Source organism: Tyto alba, unplaced genomic scaffold (genome assembly GCF_018691265.1).
Source record: "Tyto alba isolate M040663 unplaced genomic scaffold, T.alba_DEE_v4.0 Super-Scaffold_44, whole genome shotgun sequence".
Lineage (NCBI taxonomy): Eukaryota > Metazoa > Chordata > Aves > Strigiformes > Tytonidae > Tyto > Tyto alba.
In genome coordinates, this window is record NW_024881320.1 from 13,584,872 (window position 1) to 13,610,929 (window position 26,058).

Here is a 26,058-nt window from a genome sequence, read left to right on the forward strand (position 1 = left end):
GGCAGAGCCTTTCCCCGGGGATTGCAGGATCGCTGGGGGGGGCTGGGGAGGGAGGGCACAGGCAAGGTCCGTCTTCGGCTGCTGGAAGAACATGAATGATGGTGCAGGGCGAGTCTAAGCATTTAAGCGATGGATCCGTACAGAATGATAGTTAAAAAGCGTGAAGACAACCAGGGCAGGATTTCCTGAACTGCCAGTGCCGAGCAGCACAGGTACTACAGCTTTCAAAATTCGCTGTTCAAACCTCGTTTTGCTGTTCCAGTGTCATTAACACCTACTGCGGGTCCATTTAAAAAGGAAGACACAGCTCCTTGACAAAGCTCAAAGCATGGAAATATTTGTTTGGAGTAATATATATATTTGGATAATATATGTATTTGTCTGGGGTAATATATACACACACTAATATAGATGTATAATGCGTGTATGTATATTTATTAATTTTTCTCCTGCCCAGGCAATTGAGAAGAAAAAAAAAAAGCACAGTAGAAAGCAGATTGGGAGACAACATAAGCTGCAGGGCTGGAAAGTGGCTTTGGAGCATGTGAAACAATAGAGGAGATGCTCGCCCTGCAAAGCCTCCCACCCGCGTGGGCCCGGGGCTGCTGCCCTGCGTGGCAGTGCCCGGCGGTCCCCCGCGCGCCTTTCCTGGGCAGGCTAAGAGTGCCCCCTGCAGCCCTGCCGCCCGTGCCGCCTCCGCTGCCAAGCGGTTGCTCGCAATTTCAAATAAATAAATAACGAAATACAAATAAGACAGGTTCCTAAATGCAGGAAGAGCTAAAAACTCCCAGAGCAAAGGCATCTGATTTAAAACCACACACACACACACAAAAAAAAAAAAGCAATCTAGGAGGATGAAGTGTTTAGTAGCGCCCCGTCATGTCTGATTTTAGCCATTCTGAAGGGAAGGAGGGATGGTGGGGGTGGAGGGAGGATTGTGTGTCCCCCACAAGCCATTGGCTTTTGTTCTGAGGATAAAAAAACCCCACATCTGTGAATATCCTAGGTAAATGAAACGGATGTTCACGCATCGCTCCAAGAGCACTGTCAACAGCGCACGCGGCTAGAAGCTGCGTGTTCCTTGCAATATTAATCAGACTGCTCCTTTACCCCTCCTCTCCGCAGAACTAAGGTGCTAGACAAGACAGGAGGATAAAAAAAAAAAAAAACAACACACCAAAAAAACCTCCACAGTCTCTGCTGGGCTTGTCTATACTTGTGATATGCATAAGCCTCCCAGCTCCTTGAACTTAACCCAAGGCGCCCTAGAAGACAAATAGATCCCTCTGGTTTTGTTTGCTCCAGCTTTATGAAGGTCATGTCTGTAGCCACAATGTTGGGTTTTAAAGTAGCAGTGCCCCACATGCTAAGAAAACTCAGCACAGTGACTTGGAAGTCCAGGTTTTTTTGCCCTGCTTCAGCAGGGCCTCTCAGGGCAGCACTGAAGCAAAAGCATCCAAGCTGCACAGCACGTGCAAGAAAAAAAACTTTTGCTTTTCTAGAGGGATCTTTACATTGTGCTTACCCTCACCCTTCCAGCAACATGTCCAAGGGCCAAGCCACAGTCTACCTTCAGTTAAATCCCCACAGCCCACCCCAAAACAGTGTTGCAACATTCAGCTTTCTTCACCACCTTACAGCTTACAAGGAAACAGCCTGCGAGCCACGTGGGAACCACTGTCCTTACCTGTGGTCAGACCAGGAGAACATCCCACGCTAACAAAGCAGGTAGAATTCACTGTACAGAGGGAATTGTGTAGTTTCCCCCGCAACAAACCAACCACTGCCCCGCAGCTCCTCACAAGGCAGTTTGCACTGCACTGTCTGGGGAGGTCTCAAAGGGTTAAGCGATTCCTCAACTCGGTCCCTTTGGAAAGAAATGCCACAGCCCTGACCAGACAAAAGCACCTGCCTTCTGCTTAGGCAGCAGCACACAGAAAAGCCACTTCCCAACACAGTACTTCACCATGCCCTGCAGATGTGAGCTACCACCCTTATTTTGCAGATGGAAGAAACCGACGGGCAGAGCTGGACACTTATTCCCCCAGACACCTTCTGCCAACCAGCAGCGACCACGGCCTGGCTCAATCAGCAAAAGATTCTCATCCTGGGAGCAAGAAAGACGCTGTGTTTTACAAAGTTTCACCTCTTTTCTGGGATGCATTACAAGGCTTAACAAGTCACTGCACAAAAGGCAGAGGATACAAAGAAAACAGCGATCAGCCAGCACACAGAACAATGCAGGCTGGCATCCCAAAATCCCTGTTCAACACTCAGCACTATCCCAGGCAGGTCTCACGGCTGACAAGGTATTTCTTGCCAGAGAGGGTATTGCAGGCAGCACAGTCCCACATCCTTACAGACACCGCAGGGCAACACCCCACCGACTGCGAGGCACACGCAGCAAAACACTCGTGGCAGGGAAAGCAAGATGTAAGCACTCCCTCCCCGGCGGGATGGAGCTGCACCATCACGTGGGCGAGACAGATGGAGGAGGGAGCCAGCCCCAGCTAAAACCCTTCACACCAGCTGTCTGCAGCGGCTCGCGGTGCTCCTCCCCAGCCAGGTGTGCCGAGCGAGCGGCAGGAAAGCTGCTGCACGCCTTTCAGGCAAGAGGGAGAAAGAAAAAAAAAAAAAATAAATCCAATGCTATGTCATTTACTCAACAGGCGGGGACATCTCCAAGCTCCACGGATGTCTGCTGCACGGTGACGGGCCACCGGGTCTGACAGCTCACAGTGGCTCCAGCCAAAACGCTGGCTTATGGGATCTCTGTCTCACCGGCAGAATTTCTATACGGGTGTAACCTGCCAAGCCATTTGCATTTACAGTCAGTAAAATGCTTGCTTACTTCCACCAAGAAAACAAAAATCGTCCTATGTATAATCTGAATGCAAGATCCTGTATGAAAATCATACCCGCTCCAGCCCAGAGCACTCCGCAGACCTGACAGAAAGCGGTTTCCTACCTGAAGAGTTCCCTGATTTCTCTGACAGTGGCCTGGAACGGGATGTTTCGGACCAAGATCTTGGAAGTCTTCTGCTTCTTGACAGTTTGCTTCTTTCGGGATGATTTCACAGCAGGCCTATGGAGTCAACAGAAAGGGCAGGTAAGGACCACTGTGTGGCCAAACACCCGTTGCACTCCAGCTCCTTCAAAATCAGGAAAGCAGAAGACTGAGCCAGCTAGAGCACATCGACATCCTCGCTGGCATCTTACTGGCCACACTGGAAATGTCAGACAGTACACCAAGAAGGAACTAATTTAAGTGATTTAAATCCCACATCTGAAATTCACGGTTTCCAGCTTACTGATTGCAAGCTCAGCTGAGGTTAGGCAGCAGACCTGGACCCACATTCGCCACTAACTTTTGTTTTGACATCAAATCTTGTCTGTTCAATCGTCAGGAGAACATACTATTTGATATATTAAAAAAATAGCTCAATGTAAGTGAATTTTGATTCCTTTTCTTACTGGCTTAGAAAACAGCAAATTAAATTTTTTAACAGATTTTTTTTTTTTTTTTAAGTTTCAGAATTGAATTGCATTTGGGCAAGATAAGAATTTACCTAATACAAAACCCAGCAGTTTCTTTCATAAAGCAAAGCATTCCACACTGTAGGCTGGATACCTACGGAAGGGATTTTAAGATTCAAAATGGATGAAAGTGGTTTATTAAAGAATTGAAATACAAAGTGCAGACGGGGAGTGTCAGATTGCTTCTGGTCCCAAGGGACCAGATTTTCAAACAAATTTTGACATTTAAGAGATAACTCCTCCAGTAAGGTTTCAAAGTGTCTAAAGGACAGTTTTTAGGTGCCAACATTCACCTTCAAACATCTGTATTAATTTTCAACTTTGCACTTAGAAGATTCTGTACTGTATAAAAACTAGGAAAGAAATACTAACAAGCAGGACTCAGACTCCAAGTTAAATTCATCCACAAGTAACCATCTCCTCTGCACCTGACTGCCCAAAAGAAGTCAAACCCAATTTTTTTTTTCCAAGCAAGAAAGAAACCTGTAGTTGTATTGATTTGATCAGAATTGGCAGCAGAAAATTATTGTTAAACTCCTGTTCTCCCTGATGAATTCGTGTAAAAGATTTCATTACCCAGCAAATATTTCTCTTCAAGAACTCTTTAAACCCTCTGAAACGTGGGCTATCCGTTGATTTTGCAGTGCTGACCAAACTGTCACTGAAGCAGGGGTTTTAGAGGAGCCTTCGCCTTGAGTGTGGAAGAAAAGTGCCTGGTTCTCACTTTGGGCTGATTTTTGGGGTCCCACGACTGCATGCTGCTTAGGGATTTTAACTGGAAATAGGTCATTTAGTGAGCGAACATCTTTGCATCAACTATTCATTTCTTTTTTTCTTTCTAAGTAAGATTCTGAGTAAAGCACAACAAAGTCTGGCATGTCCAACAGTCAGAGCACTGCTGATCCCATCCCGCATGATGCGGAGGTGCTAGGTCAGAAGTGAAGAGCCCGTTAAGCATTCCTGCAGCTTAAACGGAACCATGTTACAGAGGTGAGACATGAGCTTTACCTGACAGCTCTCTCTGAGATTTTCACTTCCAGCTTATGGCCATCTACAGAGCAGCCCTAGAAGTTAAAACAAAGAAACACAAAAACCAAAGTCACAACAACTTCCAAGCTTCCATGATACAAGCACAGCATTTCACATCTTGCTCTTTCCCATACACTCCTCCCCTTCTCCCTGCCAAAGTTTTTCTCTGTTGAACACCGCTCGTGCGAGGCAAGGCTTCTGATAGGAGGTTGGAGACAGCTTGACTGAGGCAGCAGCCAACATCCCTGATCTAGCTGTCCATCAACCTCAGCTCTGCCACTAAACTGGCAAAGACGAGTCACTTCACTGCTTTGGGCTATGGTTCCCTCTACCTCTAGACTGCAAACTCTTCAAGGCAAGGACTGTTTTCTTATTTGTTCTGGAATGAGCCAAGGATATCTTATTGGCCATCAGTAGCCAAGATAGCAAGAATTGCTTCTTGCTGTAGTCTCCTGCTTCCTGCGCCTCAAAGAAGTTCCTACAGTTCAGCACTGCAAACAGGCAGCCTCTCGCCTCGTCATCCCTCGCAGGGCACACGACACGCAAAGGCACTACACTGGGAACCTGGAGCCCTGCTGCCCACTCCCTACACAAAATACCCATTTTCCCCCCTTCTCTCTTCCCCGTGATTCTGCCTTTCAGAAGGATGGAGAACACACGCCTGCCCCAAGACTACCTAGGCTGTGAAATCTGAAACAGCCACCCGCTGAAGGTGGGACTCACGGACTGTGGTCACTGAACATGCAGAGATTACACAGAGTAATTCCTTTACATCTGCCCAGAAAGGGATCACTCCAGCTGTCTGGCCCACACCACCCAGGTAGTGTGGAGCAAACACCTGGGTGTTTTTCTAACAGCAGAGAGAATGATTTATTCCTTCAGAGTGCAGCCACACCCTGCGGCATGTGTCATGGAGAAGGCAGGAGGCTTGAAAACCCTGAAGCAATGGCAGACTCACAGAGGGTAAAGCCAAACTCTACAGCACTAAATACTAAGCAATATTTGTTCTCATTGTGAGTGGGGGCCTGGGTCTCTCACTTCTGCAAAGGGCACCCTGGAGAATAAACTCTAATGAGTTTATTTCAATTATTGCACATTTTCTGCAACCTCCATATTGGATCAGCACTAGGAAACACCCTTTTGCATGAGGTCTTGTCCCATTAGATAGCCTCTTCCCTCACAAGCCTGGCCCATTTCAGAGGCTTCTCTCTCTGCCCAGTGTAACTCACAGCACTGATATTCTCAGCTACATTCTGAACTTCTCAGTTCATCCAAGCCTTTGCCCACCATCTCTGGAAAGAAATCCAGACTGACAATGCTTAAGTTTACCTGGAGCCGGCGCAGGGCTTTCTGGGCGCTCTCTGGCTTCTTGTACTCCACAAAACCAAAGCCCATGGAAAGCAAAGTGCCTGTCAGAAGAGAAAGGGGACTAATTAAGCTAGTAGGAAACAGTGACGCTATTAAGCAGAGGATTTAAAAACAAATCAGGAGCAAGCACCAGTTACCAAAACTGGGGGGACAGAAACTAATACCTCAGGAAAAAAGCCATGTCCTGACTCTGATGCTCCTCAGGAGCACCCTTTACTGACTTGTTCTGAGCAAGACATTTCCCTAAAACAGCTTGTTTTGGTGCCGATGTCAAAGACGAGATAACCGATGCTGCACGCAAAGCAGATTTGTTGCTTTGCATAATTTCAGTGCAACCTCCTTAAATAAAACACTAAGTCCTACAAAACAACCGTCAGTCACAGTCAGAGCAAGTGATCCCATTATAGATACACAAACATTTATACACAGGACTGTTTTTTTTTTTTTCCTGATGACTGAAATAAGACCTTCATTTGGAAAATCCGTCAACTACTCAGAAATGGGTGTGACACTTGTTGCAGGATAGCAATGTGCAGTTGGGTCCTCAGAGGAGACACTTTGAACCTGCAACCCCTTTAGAAATTTATTTTGGCCAAGACTTGACAAGCAGTCAGTTACTGACCAGTGCTGGGAGCTGAGCATTTGAGATTGGTTTCAGTTTGGATTGCCAAGTGCTGTATTTCCCATCATCACAAACTGCACGCCCTGTGTTGCATTTAAGAGACAAAATGCCTTCAAGGTCTGCAAGGCACAAAGGAGCAAGCACTTCTGTAAATCTGGGCAGGCAGCTGCTGTTTCCACACCAAAGGAGAAGTCTGTTCTGCCTCCCCACAGAGCAAAGGTTTGTGGCACCCATGGTCACACCATGCTTCTGAGGAACACACTGACCAGTACAAGAGTCATAGTTAAGGCTAGGTGAGAAAAGGAAAAATCCACAAGCGAAAACATAACACCCAGTTTCCAACTTCAAAACCCTCAGTGGTATCAGACTGTAGAGATGACCCCACTGTGACAGAAGGGGATTGCTTTGGTAGGTGGTATGGCATCAGCCGACTCAGATGTTGCTGCCTGGGCATGAGCAGGCCCACAGCCAGACACGCGAGCAGTACTGAAGAGTTCGCTTGATTTCTTTTTCTTTCAGTGGATCCAAGTTTTCAAGCATCCCATGCAAGAGGAGCCCTGTTAAGGCAAAATCCCATAAAGCTGTGCAACTCCCTAGCCTAAAATCTGGAAAGAAGCCCATCTAGCCAGCATTTGCCTTAAGCAAACTCTTCTTCCCTGTCCAACCGCCCAGAAAGCGCGCGGAGACAATGCAACAGGCATAACCACTCGTCACCACAAGCTGCGGGGTTCAAAGCTGGCAGGCAGAAGGCAAACAAAGCCCACTCAGCACAGTACTCAGCCAGGCACCGTTGAAGATCCCGACCGTTACTGCTGATAAAGCATGTCATGTGCAAGTTTAATCATCGTGGGGCACTGGTTCCTTTCAACTTGCATCCCACTCTCTTCTGTGATGCTGAAGGAGTTGGCTTCTCTATCTCAAGATCGCAAGAGAAGGCCACATCTCCACAAATCCCACAATTGAGCTTAACCTTATAGGCTGAACCCCCACAGTATTTTTGGTTGCTGCTTTCAGCCATTTCAACAGGCACACTTCTAGAAATACTAAGGATTTCGCCAAAGAGAACACAAATGCTCAGCCAGATGAATGCTAAAGCAATGCCACACCTGAGCCCTCAGCAACCAGCCGAGGGAGGGAATTGAACAGCAACATCTAAAGTACCTGCTTTGTCTTTCTTCTTGGATATCGTGCAGCTCTTCACAGCTCCCACTTTGGAGAACGTCTGCAAGGAATTTAGACACGTGATTCGGTTCCCTTTGTCACAGGCTTGCGACTCAACTTGAGTGACAATGTGGCCCTCTTCCAGAGCCAGGAGCACATGCTCACAGACCCACCTCCCTGCAACGCACACCTGGCAAGCAGTCAGTGCAGCTGTGTCTTTCTTACAAAATTATTTTTGTACAAACACACACACACACACGCAGACTTTTAAAGAAATTGGTACACACGTTCCCAGAAATCTCCTACCAGTCTGCACAAACAGTGCAGAGATCTAGGATGGCTTTGGAGGAAGACTATGGATCACAAGATGCCCTCAGCCTGGTAGGGACCTCAGGGGTGAGTGACTCTTGTGATGCCCCTAGAACACAGCTTTTTCCAAAGACATGCAGGAGGGGCTGAAGGGTAGCAGGGGCTGCAAACTATCTATTCAACTCCCTTGTAAAACTGCAGCCAGAAGGCAGAAAAAGAAGAGGGGACAAGTCCCAGCCCCCCTCTGAACATTTACATTTGTCCCCAGACCCAACTGGAGCAGGGTCTCTACACAGTAGCACAGTTCCAAGGTAGAGGAGCATGGGTCCAGGATGGACCGACACCGTGCCAGCACTTCCGGGCCATGAAATGTGGCATTTCACATGGCTACAAAAACTGGGGGAGACAAGAACTCCCAGTACCTTTTCCCTATTTTGCTATCAACATCCCACATGGCTTTAGAAATGCTGTGATCTCTCCCAAGTGTTTTGCAGAGGTAAAGCAGCGTGAACAGCTCAATCTTGGTAGAAGCTTAGATGAAAAGCACATCTTGGTGTGCACAACACTTATTTATTTATTAACAGACAAAGCAGCATCACAGCTGCAAAGTGCTTCTCCCAAGGAGCAGCATTACAGAAAATATGGGAAATGAGGAGTCTTAAAAAGTTTTCCTACTGCCTCCATCTGTCCCGAGGCGGAATTAAACCCTACCAAAACAGTTTTAGATGCATTTGTCTTAGTTGACGCCGGAAACCCCAAAATAGAGGTTCCCAGTCCCCGTACAATTCAGTGCTCACTCATCTCCCATTAGGTCATACTGGCTGCAGTGTAACTCCTTTAAACACTTTATCCTCAGCTCAACAGGTGGAGAACATCTTGCCCCTTGCCTTCTGCAAGAGAGTAGAGCCCTTTCTTCCAGCCCATGCTGGGAGTTGGGGCTTTACTCCATCAGGAATCTCAGTCTGGCCCTCAACCACACACTCAAGCCCCTCCCGCTCCATCTGAGCAGACCATGCTAAGCAAAACCTGGGCCCCTCTCTTGCTTATGGCCCACCTCCTTCAGTGTGTCTTCTGTGGTGGCAAAGTTCAGGTTTTTGATGAACAAGGTACACCCAGGAATGCTCTCTTCTTCCTCCTCCTCCTCTTCTTCCTCCTCCTCCTCTTCCTGTGCTGCTGTTTCCTCTGAGCCCTTTATAGCTTCACCTGAAATAAAAAGAATAAACCCAACTTTGTAAGATGTAATAAAGCCAAATTTGGGGGGAGCTTGCCCACTACCCCAGCTAACAGTCAGTACTCCAGCAGAAACAGGCCACTTCTCTATTGGATCTCTGTGGGTAGACATAGACTGAAGCAAGCTCAAGACACAGTCTATGAATGTGTTCCCATGAAAACAAAAATATTGCCTAGTCTTTGAATGTAGAAACTCCAAAAACCTGCTTCCTTAGCACTCAGACACCCTCACACCAAATATAGCCAGACACCTGCTGAGCTAGGCAAGGGGCCCCAAACTTGCTTGAGGATGTGAAATGGGAACTTCCTCATCAGCATGTGAAGGAATATGGTCTGTTAAGACCAAACAAATACTGAAAAGCAAGGAAGAACTGCACCCAACACAGAGGCTGTGGTCTTAAAGGGCTTCACTGTAGCATTAACACTTCCAGAGTTTCTACTCCATGACCCACAAACCTCACTCAGGTCAACAGCAATGCATACTATTCTGTACAGATCTTGCTTTGGGATTCTATAGACAACAGGTAAAAAGAAAACCAAATAATCAAGTTGCAATTCAACAGCTGACACAACAGTTTCCTCTGGGGCACTCAAGCCCCACGGTGGAGCTGTGAGCGCCTGCCCACAGCTGGACAGTTAACAGAAACCTGGATACTGTATAGATGACAAATGGACAAATCTTCTAGTATTTGCAGTTGGTTTTACCAAGGAGGGAGGCTTTGGCAACTGCATTTTGACTCTCTCCATCCATATATCCAGCCAGCCAGCTCCCTCTCTTCCCAACTTCTAAAATGGCTTAATAATATCTACGGTACTTAACACGATGAAGAGATCTCAAAGCTACCTTGCCAACAAGGTAGACCAAACCCACCACCTTTGAAGGAGGCTTTTTGGGGAAAGAGGAGAGAGATTCAGCGAGACAGGTGCAGGACGGAGAGCTGCCTCCATCTGTGAGTGGCACAAATACGACACAGCCATGCGCTGCCACCCGGAGCCCTTTTGTGAGAGAGGCATTCACCACGCATCTCCTCTCCCAGATCCAGAGCCTGGCAGCAAAGACATTATCAGCCTCAAGCAGCCTTCCAGGAGCTCCCGCACTTAAAGCCCTTTATCTCCAGGTGAGGGTCTCGGTTACAGGGAGATAAAATGGCCCCCCCACCTTCCCCTGGCTCCAGCCTTTCTCTGTGGCCCAGGCACAGAATGGCAGCCCAGGAAGAGACTTTTCATCAGCTTTTCTTCCCCCTCCCAAAACCTCAGAATCCTTAAAGAGCTTCTAGCAAAACAAACCTACGTAAAGCCATGATCCTCCAGCCTCCTCTTATTTTAAAAAAAAAATATATATACAGGCAAGATTTTATTCTTGTAGTCCCTGGGATGGGGAGAAAAATGGTATACTTAGAGAGGGAAGATCATGTCCTTGCAGTGGGAAATCACCCAGACAAAGCACACACTGGGGCTTGACACAAGAGCAGAGAAGTATGTACAGGGATGCAACAGCCTGTCGCTGGCAAGCCAGCCTCTTGATCCACTGCTGCCCAGTACTCCCATTGCTGCAGCTTCCCTGGCTGCCCACAGGCAGGGACAGTGTCCTTGCGCAGAGCGCAACCGCGCGCACCCTCAGGGGGTCAGGTCCAGCTCACAGAGAACAGCTACTGCTCTCTTGGTGCCTGCTGACAAGATCAGAGTGGACCAAAAAAAAATCTCTTCCCAAAGCTTGTGTCAGTCCAGTTCAAACTGGACCTGTGTGTTGAGAGCAGCACTTCACTGCCCACGCCTCACTCAGGAGGAGAAGAGGGTAGGAACGAGCACAGCAGTTGTGTGATATGATCAACTAAAACACTGCAGAGAGGGTGACCCTAAGGGCCATGTAGACAACTTCATGAGGCTGGTTCCATGCCCGAAGGGTCAGGAATATCAGCATTGATTCTTTACACATAAAGGAGTGGCGAAACAACCAGAGATACCTCTATCCCAATGTCAAAGTTCTTACCAGGTACCAGGCTTGTTTTGCCCTCCTTTTCTCGAGTGTAATTTTTTTTCTGAGGGGCTGGGCTGAAGAAGACACCCATTGGAGCCCATTCCAGATATAACGGCACAGAATGAAACTGTAAAGAGAACACAGGAGAGAAATCAAGAGTGGAGGCCAAGACCTGAAGAAAAAAATCTCTGCTCTCAGCTTTATTTTCCTCTTACTCTGTAACAGAAAACAGCATCAGAAAAGCTGAGCAACTTTTTCAGTTAGCTAAACACTCTTTCACCAAAGGAGAGTCTGTATCCAGCCTTAGACAGGACCACAGCCTACTATGTGCTGTGCTCCTGTATTGCAAAAAGTAAAAGAAACCCCCTCCAGGCCACTGAGGCTTTTCTAGGTGTGTTACAGCCCCCTCCTCCAGCCACCTTTTGCAGGTCAAGAGCCCTCCTCAGCCACTGCCACACAAGGATGCGCTGGGCCTCTCCCTAAATGCAAGGGATAGAGAGTAACAGCAGTGGCTCTGGGATAACTCACTTCCCTCAAAAGTCCTCTGCCTCTCACATCTGTAGCAAGCATTCCTTTCTGCAGCTTCACAACTAGCCAAAGTCCCCACCCTCCAGGCAGCTGCCTACCCCTCACCATGCTCACCTTGGAGTAGGCCAGCTTGGTGAACGCTTGCTTGGCCTCAGTTGGCTCCAGGAACTCCACAGTGGCCGTGATGCCTCCTTCTGGCAGCAGCACCCGGCCCAGGCTGCCGTGTTTGCCAAAGACATCCTCCAGCTCCGCTACACTCGTGCTGGCCGGGAGGTTCTTCACCAGGATCACCGTTTTACTCCGCTCACCAGCAGCCTGCCGCGTTCGGAGGGGGAAGAAAGAGGAGATGGGACTTACAAAAGCAAACCCCATTATCTTACTAACTGAAGATTTCAGATCCAGCACGCCATGCTCTCTCACTCCACATCACCCCTCTTTCCAGGATCCAAGGGGGCCAACAGCCATTTAGGAAATACTTCTTATAGGATCCACACCCCAGTACAAACTCTCTGTTCCACAAATGCTCACACAGGGAGGTTTCGGCTCCAGATCCACACTGGTATGGCCACAGGACTCCTCCTCTGCCTACACCAAGCTGATTGTCATACTATAAGCCACCATACTATGTATTTTAACCATCCCAAGGGCAGCTGCATTTTCAAATGGGCACAACACTTCCTAACCCACATAAGATTTCAATCCTGCAAGTTACCAAGGGTTCAGTTACTAATTTCAAAGAGATCTGAGGACACTAGGGCTAGGCCACCATATAGAAGAGGAAGGTCCACATTGCTGCCACCAGCTGGGCATCTCACCTGACTGAAGGAATCCAGGCTGACTCCGTTTTCGATGAGGAACTGGCGAATTTCCTGGACCAGCTCGGTTTCTCCCAGAGCGACCCTCACTGCCACGCTGTCTTTACTCTCCTGCGGGCAAGAATGTCAGTCACCTGTTGTTCCTGCTGCTCTGGGAAGCAGACACAAAGGGAATGTGACAGACAGCTTGAAAATAAAATGCTCCAGCTCCTCTGAAGCTGCTGGGAGTTTTGCTGTTGGAGTCAGAACGCTTCCCAAAGCAAAATGAAGTTTACAAGAAGGATCTGAGCTTTAGGGTGTAAATTCCCATCAACTTCTAGTTATGTAGAAATGCAAAATGCAGCCACAGAAAAGCAGAGTGGGAGGGCGGGCTGGAAGTGTCATTTTGTCTTCCAATGACAACTGGATTGTTAGGCTCAGATCCCACAGATCTCTCAGCTTGCATGGTGCTTGCTGCACAAAAAGACCAGGAAGGCTCTGGGCACAAGGCAACAGATAGGAAAGTGATCTCCCATCCCAGCTGATCAATAACCCAACTCACATGATCCAGCACTTGGCTTTTGGAAGCGTTGTACTTCTGAGCAATGGCATCAGCCACAGCGTTTGTCCCCACAAATAATGTGTTCCAGTTGTGAGAGCTGGAAAGAGAAAGAAGAGCCAAGTTCAGAGGCACTCAGTCCCTTCGTCCACTGGTGTCTCTCTATTCAAAGGTCCTGGAAAAAAAACAGCTTTGAATGCACAGCCAGGGTGAAGAGTTAAAGAAGGGTGGATCATCCTTAAAGAAGGGACAAGATGAATGAAACATGACTGGAGAGTGAACAAAAAGACAGCAAAGCAGGCTGCTTAGCTCTTCTTCCCTAGAGGTCACTGGTCACAGCTCTGCAGTTGCAGCTGGAAGTTCAGAGGAACACATGTTTTTTCAACTGGTTTCCTAAAAGCACAAAGCCCATGCAAACAAGGTTGCAGTCCTTTCCCTTCATGTTAGAAGGTATCAGCCACTCTTTTCAAACTAATTTGTCAGATAGAAAGGTAAGGTTCCTACAAGTTTTAGAAATGCATGTGGTCAAGTAAAGGAGGAAGACCCAACTGATCTGAAACCACTACCCTAAAGAATTACAGCATCAGACCAACTTTTATTAGACACCAGAGAAATAAACTTGTACACAAAGCCATTCAAAACCTTGTTTCTCTCAATTTCTACTGCTCACCGAACTACCAGATGTATTTGGACAGAGGAATCGAGTAGGTCAGAGATAAAGGAGATGGAGCTGCATAGCATATGCTTTATTGACTGTGGCAATCTAAATAGTCCCTGAAAAGACCCCACGTGCATTCCTGCCATTTGGGAATTTCTATTGTCTTGCCCCACTACAAGACACCTCTGTACCTGGCACTGTTGGCTTTGTCCTTGGCCTCTTTCTGCTTTTTGTAGGAAGAAGACTCTTCTGCATCTACATCTTCAATTTTTTCCTTTTTGATTGTGGATGGTAAAAGATGCATCATTCTGCCCTAGAAGAAAGGAAGAAGAGGTCCAGCAGCTCTGAAATAACCCAGAGAAGTTCATGAACTAAGCAGTGGAAGAAATTTTCTGGCACCTTTCCTAGCCAAGCAGCCTAGAAGACATTACTGCAAGTCAATGTAGCCACACACAATGTGAGAGACAGACTCAGATCTCCTTCTCCACCTCTAGCTCAGATTTTGGTACCTGCAAGGATGTTCAAACCAGGCTACCTTACCAAAAGCAACTGTGCTCCCATACAGCAAGGGTGAAGAGACTCAACCTTTTGAGCAAATCACAGAAGCAAACACTTGGCCACGTTACTAACAAATATTCCCACCAACTGCAGTCCAACAGCACAGAAAAAACATCAGTCACTGTACCTGGAACACTTGCCCATCCATTTCTGCGTAGGCCTTCACCGCATGCTCAGGAATCATATAGGTGATGAAAGCAAATCCTTTGGATTTCTTGGTCAGTCTGTCTATAGGGAAATGGATCTCCGAGAGGGGTCCTGCAAAGGGCAAGGCTTTACTGTGACAGATGTCCTCACCCAGCCATCACACGCTCTGAACTGGCACCTCCTGGCCAAAGCCGGGAGGAGCGGAGCCAGGGAGGGCAGAGCTGCTCTGGATGTTGTGGAGGGTGTGCGGCGAGTGCCAGCCTGGGTGAGGAGCTGCTGGCTGCAGACTGACAAGGTGGCCCCAGAAAAAGCACCCCAAGTCTGGCTGTGCACTGTGTGGCAGCTCACAGGGCTTTGACACACGATGCAAAGCAGGCAAGCCCTGAGCACCTGCATTTACGTTCAGTCAGGAATAAAGATTTCCACAACCTAACCCTCTCTGCCCCCCAAGACATTCTAATGCCAAGACAACCTTAAACTTAACTTTGAGCTAGCAAAAGGGAAGCTTCAGGCTTCTGCCTGATATGCCAAATAAGAACATGAATTTGGGGCATGTCTCATATTCACCTACAGTATCTCGAAATCTCCTACATGATCAGTATTTCATGCAGCAGGTGGTTTTGGTTATCTTCTCCTCCTCCCCATCCCACGAGCACTCAGAGCCTACACTGACTGGCGAGAGCTTTTACCATTGCATCAGAGATGCGATGAGGGGGGTGAGGACAGATGCACACAGCAGAACATGCTTCGAGCAAAGAACTACAGAGCCAGCACCAATTTCAAAGCCAAGCAGCCACACGCTAGCACACCAGGCAATGAAGAAGATAGGAGTTGGTCCAAATTCAAGAGGTGTGGGACACAGAGCTTTGTCCATCCACACCCAGCAAGAAAACTTCTGTGTGCACAAAGGAAAGACATAGCCTTGCAAGTCCCAGTCCAACAGCAAATACTTACCGTACTTGGAAAAGATCTTCTCCAAGTCCTCCTCAGTGCTAGTAAAGGGAAGATTCCTGACAAAGAGTCTCCCTGATTCAGACAGGTCCTCTTCTTCCTCATCATCCCTCTTCCGTCTTTGCCATGGCTGGTTCTCAGGTTTTGCCATAACAGGTTTTTTTGGGGTATTCGTGCACCTGAACACCTCAATGCATCGCCCACCTAATCCACAAACACACACAGAGGTATGTTAGATGCTTCCCAAGGCCACGGGCAATCAATGTGCAAAGAGCCTGTGCTTACAGCAGTGACAAGCTATTACAACTTCACAGGTTTTGAGCAAAATAAAAAAACAAAGGCACGGGGGGAGTGGGGGAAAACAGGGGCTGAAAGATCAGTCTTCACAAAAACCAGGATACCATTTGCTAGAATACTCCACAGACTCCCACCCTTTCAGAGAGCTCCAGCCTTTCTGCCTGTGCCAACCTAGTCTGCAGGCTTCCAAGTACATATTCCCACACTGCATAGAAATTTTGCAAATATAATTTTAGTAGTTCCACTAAGGGCTAGGCCGAGAACAGGTTTTAAACACAGGCTTATAGAATCATTTGTACAAATCCCCTGCACTACCCCAACCAGATTTAAACAATATCATTTTTATACCAAAAGCACTTGACAAAAGAAGATACACTTCAAGCACATGACAAAAAACAAGGGCCAAAGAGCAACACACACAGCTCAGTCACTTGCCAATTCTATGCTGCTCCTGACACGGCACCTGGCTTATCCCACGTCAGCTGAGCAGAGGAAACCACCCCCACCATCTGCCCAGGAAAAACTAAAACAACGGGAGATACTTCTGCAGTGGACACTTCAGCAGCTGAGCACCCTGCCATCAACATCAGCCAGAACAAGAAGGAACAAACAGCCCTTACCTATGTATTCTTTTTTTCGCTTCAAGGCCCTTTGCACTTCTGCTTCACTCTTCAAGTCAACAAAGATATAACCTTGGAGGAAGGAAAGGTTCAACTGAGCATCATGTGGGGAACACACAACCACTAATTGGCTAATTAAGGGTGAATTGGGCTTTCTTTAATATAGATTCCTATAGATAAAGCATTCAGCTCCCATTAAAGTTTCAATCCAGCCTATAAATGGCCATGTCAGACTGGAAGGCTGCCTTTTAAAAGCTTATTCTCTCCCCGCAAACCAAAGAAGCCCAACTTAGCAGCTGAAGTAGGCTTTCACAGGTGTCTCCAAAAGCAAATAAAAAGTGCATCTGCTGTTAGGCTACGAAAGGAAACAGCATACAGCAAAGTTCCCTGCCAGCTCTGAGAACCTGCTCCACACTCTGATGGGTACCTCCAGTAGCCACAGACTGTCAGGAGACCCACCGTGGCTAAAGACTGCTTGACAGCTGATACACACAGGTCAGCAAAGTCTCTGGGTGCTGCTGCAGCTATCCCAGAGGAAGAAGCTTTTCCTTGGCATGATATGGGATGTTTAGGAAAGTTCTGGAGGTGGATCAAAGAAAAGGCTCCTGCTGGTACTCCTAAGGGAGCCCAGCCAACATCACTCTGCCCACGGCATCCTACGGACAGCAACTAGGGCAGGTGAGCTGCAAAGTCATAGAAAAGTCTGCAAGAATCAGGACATGAGCCAGCAATTTGGGATTGCAGATTAAAAGAGCAGAGATGTGATTGAGAAGTCCTCTAACTCACGGATCCAACCCCCATTCTACCTACAGACATTACCTGTATTTTTCCCCTTGGTGTTTTTTCCTATCCGGATTGCCACTGGCTTCAGAGGCAAGAAGAATTCACGAATCTTTTGCTGCAGGAAGAATTATAAGTTTTTAAATAAGTGCTCAGATACAGGAAACAGCAGGTTTCACACTTAGGTTTTTTTTACATACACTATAAAACATATCACTTGCAACATACATCATCTCTGTATAAAGTCAGTTCAAAAGTTTCCCTGATCTCCCATACAACCCTCAAAAAAGCTTTGTAAGTGAAGACAGAAGCTTCTGCAGATTGCACCAAGTTACACACTGAAAACACCCTTGAGCCTCCATTCCCAGCTCCATAACAAAGCTTACCTCAGTGACATTCAAGGGGGCACCACGAAGTTCCACTGTGTATGGTGTGCTGGCTTCCGCTGAGCTGCCTTGGTTCTGGACAGAAGGATGGGAGAAAAAAAAAAGAAAAGAAACTGAGTAAAAAACAGCAAAATTCACAGCACAAGCTGGTCTCATCCAACAAGCCAGAGGCTGAAGAGCAGGAGAGAATATCAAGAGATTCTCACAACTGCATCAGCCTGGGCAGGAGGTGCCAGATGAGCGTGCCAGGTTTGGCTGGGATAGTGAAACCCAGTTGCTAAAAACTGAGTTCTGCAGAACAGTATTTCCTGAAGACAGAGATGGCCACAGGAAAACAGAAAAGGCTCTGAAAAGGGCACTAGCAGGACTTGTTTTGAAGCCCTGCCTTCAGGAATTCAATCAGCACTAAGAGGAGATCCAGCAAACTTTTTAAATGGCTCCTGCCCAGTGAGCCAAACAAGCTGGTACCTAAGGGGTCCTGCAGGCTTCAAGCTTTCAGCTCATTCCTAGAGCGACTAACAGACACCTACTATCCCATAAAGCTCCTGCTTTAGATGAGACAAAAGTCTAACTCTGCTATACCTCTGGTTTGGATCCTTTTTTCTTCTTCTCCGCTGATGACTCCTGCTGTGTTTGTTGGGCTTTTGGCTTCCCCCTTTTGTCTATGTGGGTGCTGATGGTTTCTGCAATGCCCAAATCCTCCTCATTTTCACTTTCCTCTTCCACCTCCTCACTATCCGTTTCTTCCTCTGTACTGGATGAGGAGGAAGAATCCTTCACCACTTTAGATTTCAGGTAATCCATATCCGAGAGGTCTTTGCTGGTAGCTGCCTTCTTCCCTCCTTTCTTTGCTGTCAGAGAGGAGGGACCAGAGAAGGTTTGCACACAGATGCTGCTGCTCTCTCCCCAACCAGGTAAAAACTGAGAACTGACAGAATCATGAGACCTCCCTTCCTCTCCTCTACCCTTTCTAAGGGGAGGGAAAGGCTTGAGAATAGCAGAGCAATCTTATCTCAACACTTCCAGACCTATAGTCTGGACCACTGTTTTTCAAAGCAACAGTTCATGTATAAAAAATTAGAAAGGAGCCTGAGGAACTCCATGGCAAAGTATTTTGTCTCAGTTTTAAGTAAGCACTTCAAGCAGAACTCCCAGAGAAGGTTTTCATAATTGTTCAGTTTAGTTTTGCAGGGTAAAGGATAGAGGAAGCTGTTTCTCCAAAACACCCCTCTACCCGCCGTCAAAGATCAACTGATCACACCTACATTTTAGTTACCCAAAGAGAGATGAGGAGTACCAGGGAAAATGCCATTCACTCCAACAGAACAGCACAAGGAAGTACTATGTAGGGAGAGAGAAAGGCTCCAAAACCACATTCATCAGATTTCTCGTTCTTCTAAGTTAACCCACCACTCCACTGGACAGAATTTTCCCTTCAGGATCCAAGATACTGAACTCTGTCCCTTCCCATCAACTCTGACAGGGCCCAAGGCACACCAACATTTCCACAAATATGCATCAAAGGCAGACCAGACAAGTTCACAGACATCAGCTGCAGGTTACTAAATAAACAGAAACCACATTCAGCGTGGAAATCCTAGAGATTAAAGCAACTGCAGGCTAGGAGAGCATTTAAGGGAAAGATGCAGATGTTTGCCCTGTTACTCTTGCCTAGACGTTGACTTAAGGACCCAGGGGAAACCAGAAACGCCATCCCTTTGATGTGAGAAACTGCATTTCCCACATATCCCCAAAACCTGGGAAAACAACCATACCTCCACAGCACACAGAACGAGCCTCATGCTTGAGAAACCACCTCCCCGATTACACTGTCTCAGAGGCAGGACTCCGAGTTAGGTCCCATCAGCAGACCTGCTCTCACATTCACCGAGACAAAGACAAGCAAAGGGTGGTGATACCTTTAGTCTCCTCCTCATCTTCAGAGGGTTCATTCTCATCCTCCTCCCCACTCAGCTCCTCAGACTCATCTGAATCAAAGTTGAGATAATCAGCTGCTGTCTTTGATTTTCCCTTCTTGGACTCCTCTGCCAAAGTGTCATTGGCCCAAGTGGCCACCTGAGACCGTTTCTGGTGAACCACCAAGAACTCCTGGAATGTTTTATCTTCTTCCAGCTGTTTAAAAAGAAACCAAGCAGACAAGCTGTGAAGACAGACAGGGGAGAGCTAGTAGCAAGTTTGAATTCAAAGATATCACCTCATTTCCAGCAGCGTAAAAAAATCCCTTAAAGGGGAGTCCACCCTCACAAGGTGAGCACTTAAATTGACTAAAGTCTTCTCAAGACCTCTCGGCCCTACTCTTTCTTTTGTATTTGATATTTAGAAAACACTTTAAATAAGTAAACAAAACATTAAAGGAAAAAAGGTACAAGTTAAATGTGACAAAACTTGTATGTGGTTAAAAACCAGATTTTTTAAAACAGTGTGCAGTGCATGGTCACAGAGGAGTAGCTGGCATTTAAAAAATTGGTCCCCAGTATTAGGATTGTTAAAATAATCATAGAATTACAGAATGGTTTGGGATGGAAGGGGACCTTAAAGATCTACTTCCATCTAGTTCCAAACCCTCCCTGCCCCAGGCAGGGCCCCCTTCCCCCAGCCCAGGGGGCTCCCAGCCCCGTCCAACCTGGCCTTGAACCCTTCCAGGGAGGGGGCAGCCACAGCTGCTCTGGGCACCCTGGGCCAGTGCCTCAACACCCGCACAGGGAGGAATTTCCTCCTCATATCTAATCTAAATCTACCCTCTCCCAGTTTAAAACTGTTACCTCTCATCCTATCCCCACCCCCCTGACCCAGAGTCCCCCCCCACCTCTCCTGTCCCCCCTTTAAGCCCTGGGAGGCCGCTCGAAGGTCCCCCCGGAGCCTTCTCTTCTCCAGGCTGAACCCCCCCAACTCTCTCAGCCCGGCCCCCCAGGGGAGCTGCTCCAGCCCCCCCAGCATCTTCGTGGCCTCCTCTGGCCCCGCTCGAGCAGCTCCGGGTCCTTCTGCTGTTGGGGGCCCCCGAGCTGGCCCCAGCACTGCAGGGGGGTCTCCCCAGAGCGGAGCAGAGGGGGAGAATCCCCTCCCTGGCCCTGCTGCCCTCCCTGCTCTGAAGGCAGCCCAGGACATGTTTGGCTTTCTGGGCTGTGAGTGCACATTGCTGGCTCACAGGCAGTTTTCCATCTAGTAATACCCCCCCAAGTCTTTCTCTTTGGGGCTGCTCTCCAGCCACTCCTCGCCCAGCTTGGATTTGTGCTGGGGATTGCCCCGACCCATGGGCAGGACCTTGCACTTGGCCTTGTTGAACTTGATGAGGTTTGCACGAGCCCAATGGTTTGTTACAGTAGACTCAGACTGCCACAGAGTTGGTTAAATCATACACCCTGCCTGAACTAACAGCACAGGAAGCAGTACAGATTCAGCTCTGGTTCTTAATACAAGCTAGCAAAAATGTAGGGATCGTAATTCAGCCTCAACTCACCTCCTTTAAGTTTTCTGTTGGATCTTTCTTCTTTTTATCCTAGAGAAGAAAACATTTTTAGAAAGGCTTATTAGAAGCACAACCAGGGCAATTTCTCAGGTAACCTAATGCTACAGTAAAGATAGATCCTAAGGCAGAAAATACCAGAACCAGGGCTCCAACATCCGTTGTCACAGCTACTCTGTTCCCTTCTCCACACACCAGGCTACCCTTCTCTCTGCCAAGTCACTGACATACATCACAGCCTCAAGGACACAAGCAAGACTCACTTTCTTTGTGCCCGTAGGAGCTGAACTCGCCACAGGTTTCTCAGTCTGTTTTTCTGAGGCAGGGGCCTTCTGAGAGTGCTTACTCCAAGCTTTGGGTTTTGAAGGGTCACCAAAAGACTTGCATAGCTCCACCTGAAAAGCATCAATCCGAACTTTAATTAAACATATATTCAACAGTCTGGTTCTGTAACTGCTGGGTAAGCCACATTCAGGAATGTTTCTTATAACCCCAATGGGATGGAAGGTGTATGTGCAGAAAAACAGGCAACTGCACACACATGTTTATTTTAGAAGCACAGAACCACATGTTCACTCAACATGGGCAACAGTTTGTTGTCCTCTCTCAAGCATAGTCAAATAAGTCATCCTGTTTATCATGAATCATCTTCTGTCCAGAACAGCAAGACGAGTGACTTTAAATGGAAAATTACCTCAAGTTCAAAAGTTCAGATTATGACAGCTCAAAACCTGACACAGTTGTTCCAATCAGCACTGAAATCACTGCTAGTGCCTGAAGACAGCCTATCTGCATCACCTTTGCTGTCTTGCTGCAGAGGAATTAATCTTTAGGCTTTCTTGGTCCCTGGCTGTTCACCCCTAAAACCACAAAAACCTCCAATGGTAAATTTGCTTGAGATTCAGAAGAAGATGGTTTTAAAAATCAACTCACTGTGACTCTGGACATGTCTATGAAACTTCTGTTGAAATGGTTCAGCGCCATCTGAGCTTCATCTTCAGACTTGTAGCCAATGAAGCCAAATTTCCGGAACTTGCCATCCTTGGTGAACTTCAAGCAACAATCAGTCAGCGTGCCAAAGGCGGCAAACAGCTTCCGAAAGCGATCCTCCTTCATCTGGGAAATGAGGAAGGACAACAGGAAGGCAAATCAGCAATGTAATACAACTAAAGAGACACTTCACAGACAAGTCCAGGACAAAACTTTTTCTATCAAAGGGTTTCCAAAGCGCTGTAGGAACCACACTGTACCATGGCAACAGAGAAAAAAAACCATGTCTGCCATCAGTCTCCTTCATCTCCACCAAGAATCCACATACAGGTCTCTGTCTGCAGGACCCCTGCAGCTAAAGGGGGCACCCAGCTCTCAGGGACCTCAGGGCCCCACGGCACTAACCGGCCACAAGCACACTCCCAGTTCAACTCCAGGCATGGTGGGGACCCCACGAGGGACCCAAACGGCGGCAGAGCAGAGCGGTACGCACCCGAACCCAACTCCCAGCCAGCGAGGGGAGGACAGCGGCCACAAGCTCCACTCCCTCACCCTGAGGGGCTGCCGGCTCCCCTCCCCTGGGCCACCTCCCCAGCCCATGCCCCACAGCCTGCTTCGTCCCCCCCAGGGCACCTCCCTGCCTAAGGCCCCCCACCCATCACACCCCCAGGGGTGCCTACCCGCTCACCCACAAGAACCCCTTCCCCCCCCACAACACCCCCCCCTTGGGGCTCCTTCCCACAGGGCATCTCCCTGCTCCCCCACCAAGTCACCTTCCTCCCCCCACCCCGGACAGAGGACCCTCTCCTCGCTCACCCCCGTCCGCACCACACCGCGGCCCCCCTCCCCTCCCCTCCCGGGACCCACCCCCGCCCCGCAGCCCGCGGGCTGTCCCCTCAGACCCATCTCCAGGCCCAGCACGCCGCCTCCACACCACAACCCGCCCCCCCTCCCCGACACCGCAACCCTGCGGCGGGCTCACCCCGTTGGGGAGATTCTTCACGATCAGCCGCGACATGGCGGCAACCAGAAACCGAAACAGCGACAGAAACCGGGCGCCGGACCAGAAAACCCCGCCGCGCTTCAGCCCCGCACACGCCGGGCCGCGGGCGCCGCCATCTTCCCGCCGAGTCACGTGGCGGAGGGGCCGCAGCGCGCAGGCGCCAGAGGAGGAGCCCGGCTCCTGGCAACGGCCTTAGCAACGGGCCCCTAGCAACGGGGCGGAGCGACCGGGAGCATCCCTGGAGCATCCCGGGAGCAGGGACCGGCAGGGTAAGGGGGAGCGCCGGCAGCGCCTCCCCGGGGGTCACCCCGTGTCCCCCGCCAGCCCGTTAGAAACCCCGGGGTGCTGCTGTCCCCTCCCCGGGGGAGGGGACCCCCCGCCGCCCACCCGCGGGTTTCCCCGGGGCGTGGGGCTGCAGCCCCCCGGCCCGGCCGCGCTGCTCGGCGGGGCCGGAGGAGGGAGCTCCGCGCCCGCCGCTGCCCGCTCCCGGGCTGAGCAGCCCCGAGCGCGGCGCGGCAGCGCCCACGGGAGCAGAACTCCCGCGGGGACTTGTCGAGGAGTTGGGTTTGACGCGGCGCGGGGGGAAAGTCGCAGCGTGTCCCGCCGCCCTGTTCTCCCACCTAAAACCCACGCAGCGAGAGCAAGGAGGGAAGGGTAAACGGCGCTAAGCAAAAGCGACTTCTCTCCGAGGAATGGGCTAAAATCACAACACAGCCAGTGGATGCTGTATTGCAGAAGCTCCCACGGACAAAAGGGGCCAAAAATCATGGAAGAAAAATTCCTTGAGTGTTACTAAACACTGAAAGTCCTCTTCTACCTGAACATCCACTGCATATTTTAGGGAAGAGGTACTATTCATCAAGCATCCTCTCTTGCTCACAGCCCTTCAGTCCAGCTCTGCCTGTTTTATATGAGGGGCAGTGGTCTGGCCCTGAAACCTGGCTTTACACCTTTATTCCCAGAGGAAGATGCTGAGGACAGGCTTCAGCACAGCCCTCACTAGTTTTTCACCCCAGTTTGGCTCCACACCTGATTTACCCCAGGAGTAGAGGCTGCCTCTGCCCAGCTCAAGCCACCCTGGTACAGACATCTTCCATCCCACAAACAGTGTGTGCAGGGGGATCACCTCCTAACGCCCCTTCAAGGTGGAGCCAGCTGGCTGTGCCCATCCCAAAGGCTCAAGTCAGCAGGGAGCATGTGGCACTAAGCTATTTGGGGGAGTCAGTCCTCAACCAAATCACTCTGCTGCCACATCCCAGTGCTCTGGTGAGACTGGGATGCAGATTTATTAACTGAAGAACACAGCCTGAGCTCACGCTCTCCCCTCCAGGTGAGCAGCAAGGGAAACACTTGCATTTTCTAGGGGAGAAGAGCTGAGGCAATGGCCAGGATCAGTGCACGGGAAACAGGAGAGAGTGGGATGCTGCTGGGACTGTCACCTGGTGCCCTGCTCGAAGGGAAGGTGCCCAGCACAAATCCCTCTCGTCCCACAGTCCTGGCTGGGGGTACCCAGGAGGAGGTGCTCCTGCTCCCACTCATCTGGCCATCCAAAGAGGAATCTGTGAAGTGTCACGGTACCAGGGATGCAGCTCCCTCCCCCACCCCTTGCCCTCTGCTCCTGCCTTGTCCTTGGCCGGGCTGTCAGGCCTGTCACTTGGGATGAAGGCTGGCACTGACAGGGCTACACTCATACCATCACTAACACATCCAGACCTTGCCCTTGTCACTCCCATCCTCTCCAAGACACACTCCCCCCTCCCTCCCCATCTCCTCCTCACCTGCTGCTCGTGGCCAGCAGCGGTGCCCAGCTCCTGCCCATGCAGCACTGTCCTTGCCTGTTCCTGCCTCCTAACTGGGCGCTGCTGGGACAGAGACATTCCCCAGACATTCTGCCCTTGGGTCCTCACCTCCAGGAACAACTTCACTCCAGGGCTGCAATTTCTCTCATGCAATTGGGGTTGATTTTCCCCAGGTGAGAGCTTGGCCCCAGCACTCTGCTGTTGAAGCTGTGTCTTCTGAGGGTGCCTGGGACCAAAACGAGCCAGTTCTCCACTGAAGCGTGGGAGAGAGGTGCTTAACCAGTCCAGGCTCTGGGCCAGGTACCCAAGCTGACTCTTGATCCCAGCAAAGAAGCCTCAGTGTCCATGTGAGGACATGGGTTTTACAAAGTCCATGGAGATACTCAGCTTTGCTAATCTCACTTCTTTGAAACCAAGACATTTTAGGCCTCCCTGGATGCAAAGATTCACTACAGAAGCACAGGCTTTACAAATACTGACTTTAGATTTGATTTCCTTTGTGGTTTCTGCTCCCCAGAGTGGGTCAAGTTTCACGTTTACAAATACAAGAGTTGGATCAATATCCTTTTTCTGAAAAACTGGAGATTTTGGGAGTATCAAAGAGATAAGAGTTGCTCTTTCAGCAGGTGGTTCTGCTGTGCCATGGAAGGTCCTTCCCAAAACCAGGCTTATTCCTGATCAGAGATCCCAGCCCTGGGAATATAAGAGGGAAACTGAGGCCCTGTCTTGAGAAGGCTTAAAAGAGGTTTTGGAAAGCAGTTCCCAGTGCTTGAATATCGGCTCTGAAAATCATCCTTAACCCTTCTGCTGCTGGCACACAGCATGGGTAGGGGGTGGACCAGGCACTGTGCAGCCAGTTTGGATGGTTCACTGGGTACAGGTGGATCAGCCAGTGCTCCAAAGCAGAGATTGGGAAAGAGACTGAATAAATTGTGGGGTTTTGTTTTGTTTTGTTTCCCCCTCACCCCGTGGAAACTATTGTCTTTGATGATGCCAGTGTGAGATACTCCAGCCCCTGTGCCACCAACTGTCCCCAGAGCAGTGCCAGACCTGCTCCCAGGGAGGTGTCCCCAGCAGTGGATGGGATGAACACAGGCGCCCACGCTGGGAGCTGGGTGGGGAAATGCAAGGAAAAGCAACTGTGCCCAGGTTTATATTTCTTAAACTGTCTTAGAGCAACAAGAGGCCGAGGGTAACTTGGAGGTGATGTGCCTGGCAAAGGTGACACAACATCAACCCACAGCCAGCGTGCTGTCTGGAGAGAGCACCA

General features: G+C 49.2%; 1 protein-coding gene across 1 annotated transcript in view; it reads right to left on the reverse strand.

Annotated features, from left to right (window-relative positions):
• The window catches only part of RBM19 (RNA binding motif protein 19), a 72,058-nt gene extending 48,942 nt beyond the window's left edge, over nt 1-23,116 (reverse strand). Inside the window, exons 1-21 of the mRNA XM_042805459.1 lie at nt 22,969-23,116; nt 21,930-22,112; nt 21,260-21,391; nt 20,991-21,029; nt 19,432-19,645; nt 18,095-18,363; nt 17,513-17,587; nt 17,166-17,244; nt 16,347-16,418; nt 15,433-15,633; nt 14,459-14,589; nt 13,965-14,086; nt 13,119-13,215; nt 12,578-12,688; nt 11,877-12,077; nt 11,247-11,361; nt 9,081-9,229; nt 7,718-7,778; nt 5,896-5,975; nt 4,546-4,601; nt 2,969-3,085 (exon numbers count right to left, since the gene is read on the reverse strand). Coding sequence (XP_042661393.1) covers nt 2,969-3,085; nt 4,546-4,601; nt 5,896-5,975; nt 7,718-7,778; nt 9,081-9,229; nt 11,247-11,361; nt 11,877-12,077; nt 12,578-12,688; nt 13,119-13,215; nt 13,965-14,086; nt 14,459-14,589; nt 15,433-15,633; nt 16,347-16,418; nt 17,166-17,244; nt 17,513-17,587; nt 18,095-18,363; nt 19,432-19,645; nt 20,991-21,029; nt 21,260-21,391; nt 21,930-22,112; nt 22,969-23,004 — 2,540 coding nt within the window. The 5' untranslated portion in view covers nt 23,005-23,116. The remainder of the gene's footprint in view (nt 1-2,968; nt 3,086-4,545; nt 4,602-5,895; nt 5,976-7,717; nt 7,779-9,080; nt 9,230-11,246; nt 11,362-11,876; nt 12,078-12,577; nt 12,689-13,118; nt 13,216-13,964; nt 14,087-14,458; nt 14,590-15,432; nt 15,634-16,346; nt 16,419-17,165; nt 17,245-17,512; nt 17,588-18,094; nt 18,364-19,431; nt 19,646-20,990; nt 21,030-21,259; nt 21,392-21,929; nt 22,113-22,968) is intronic.
• Between the last annotated feature and the right edge of the window lie 2,942 nt (nt 23,117-26,058).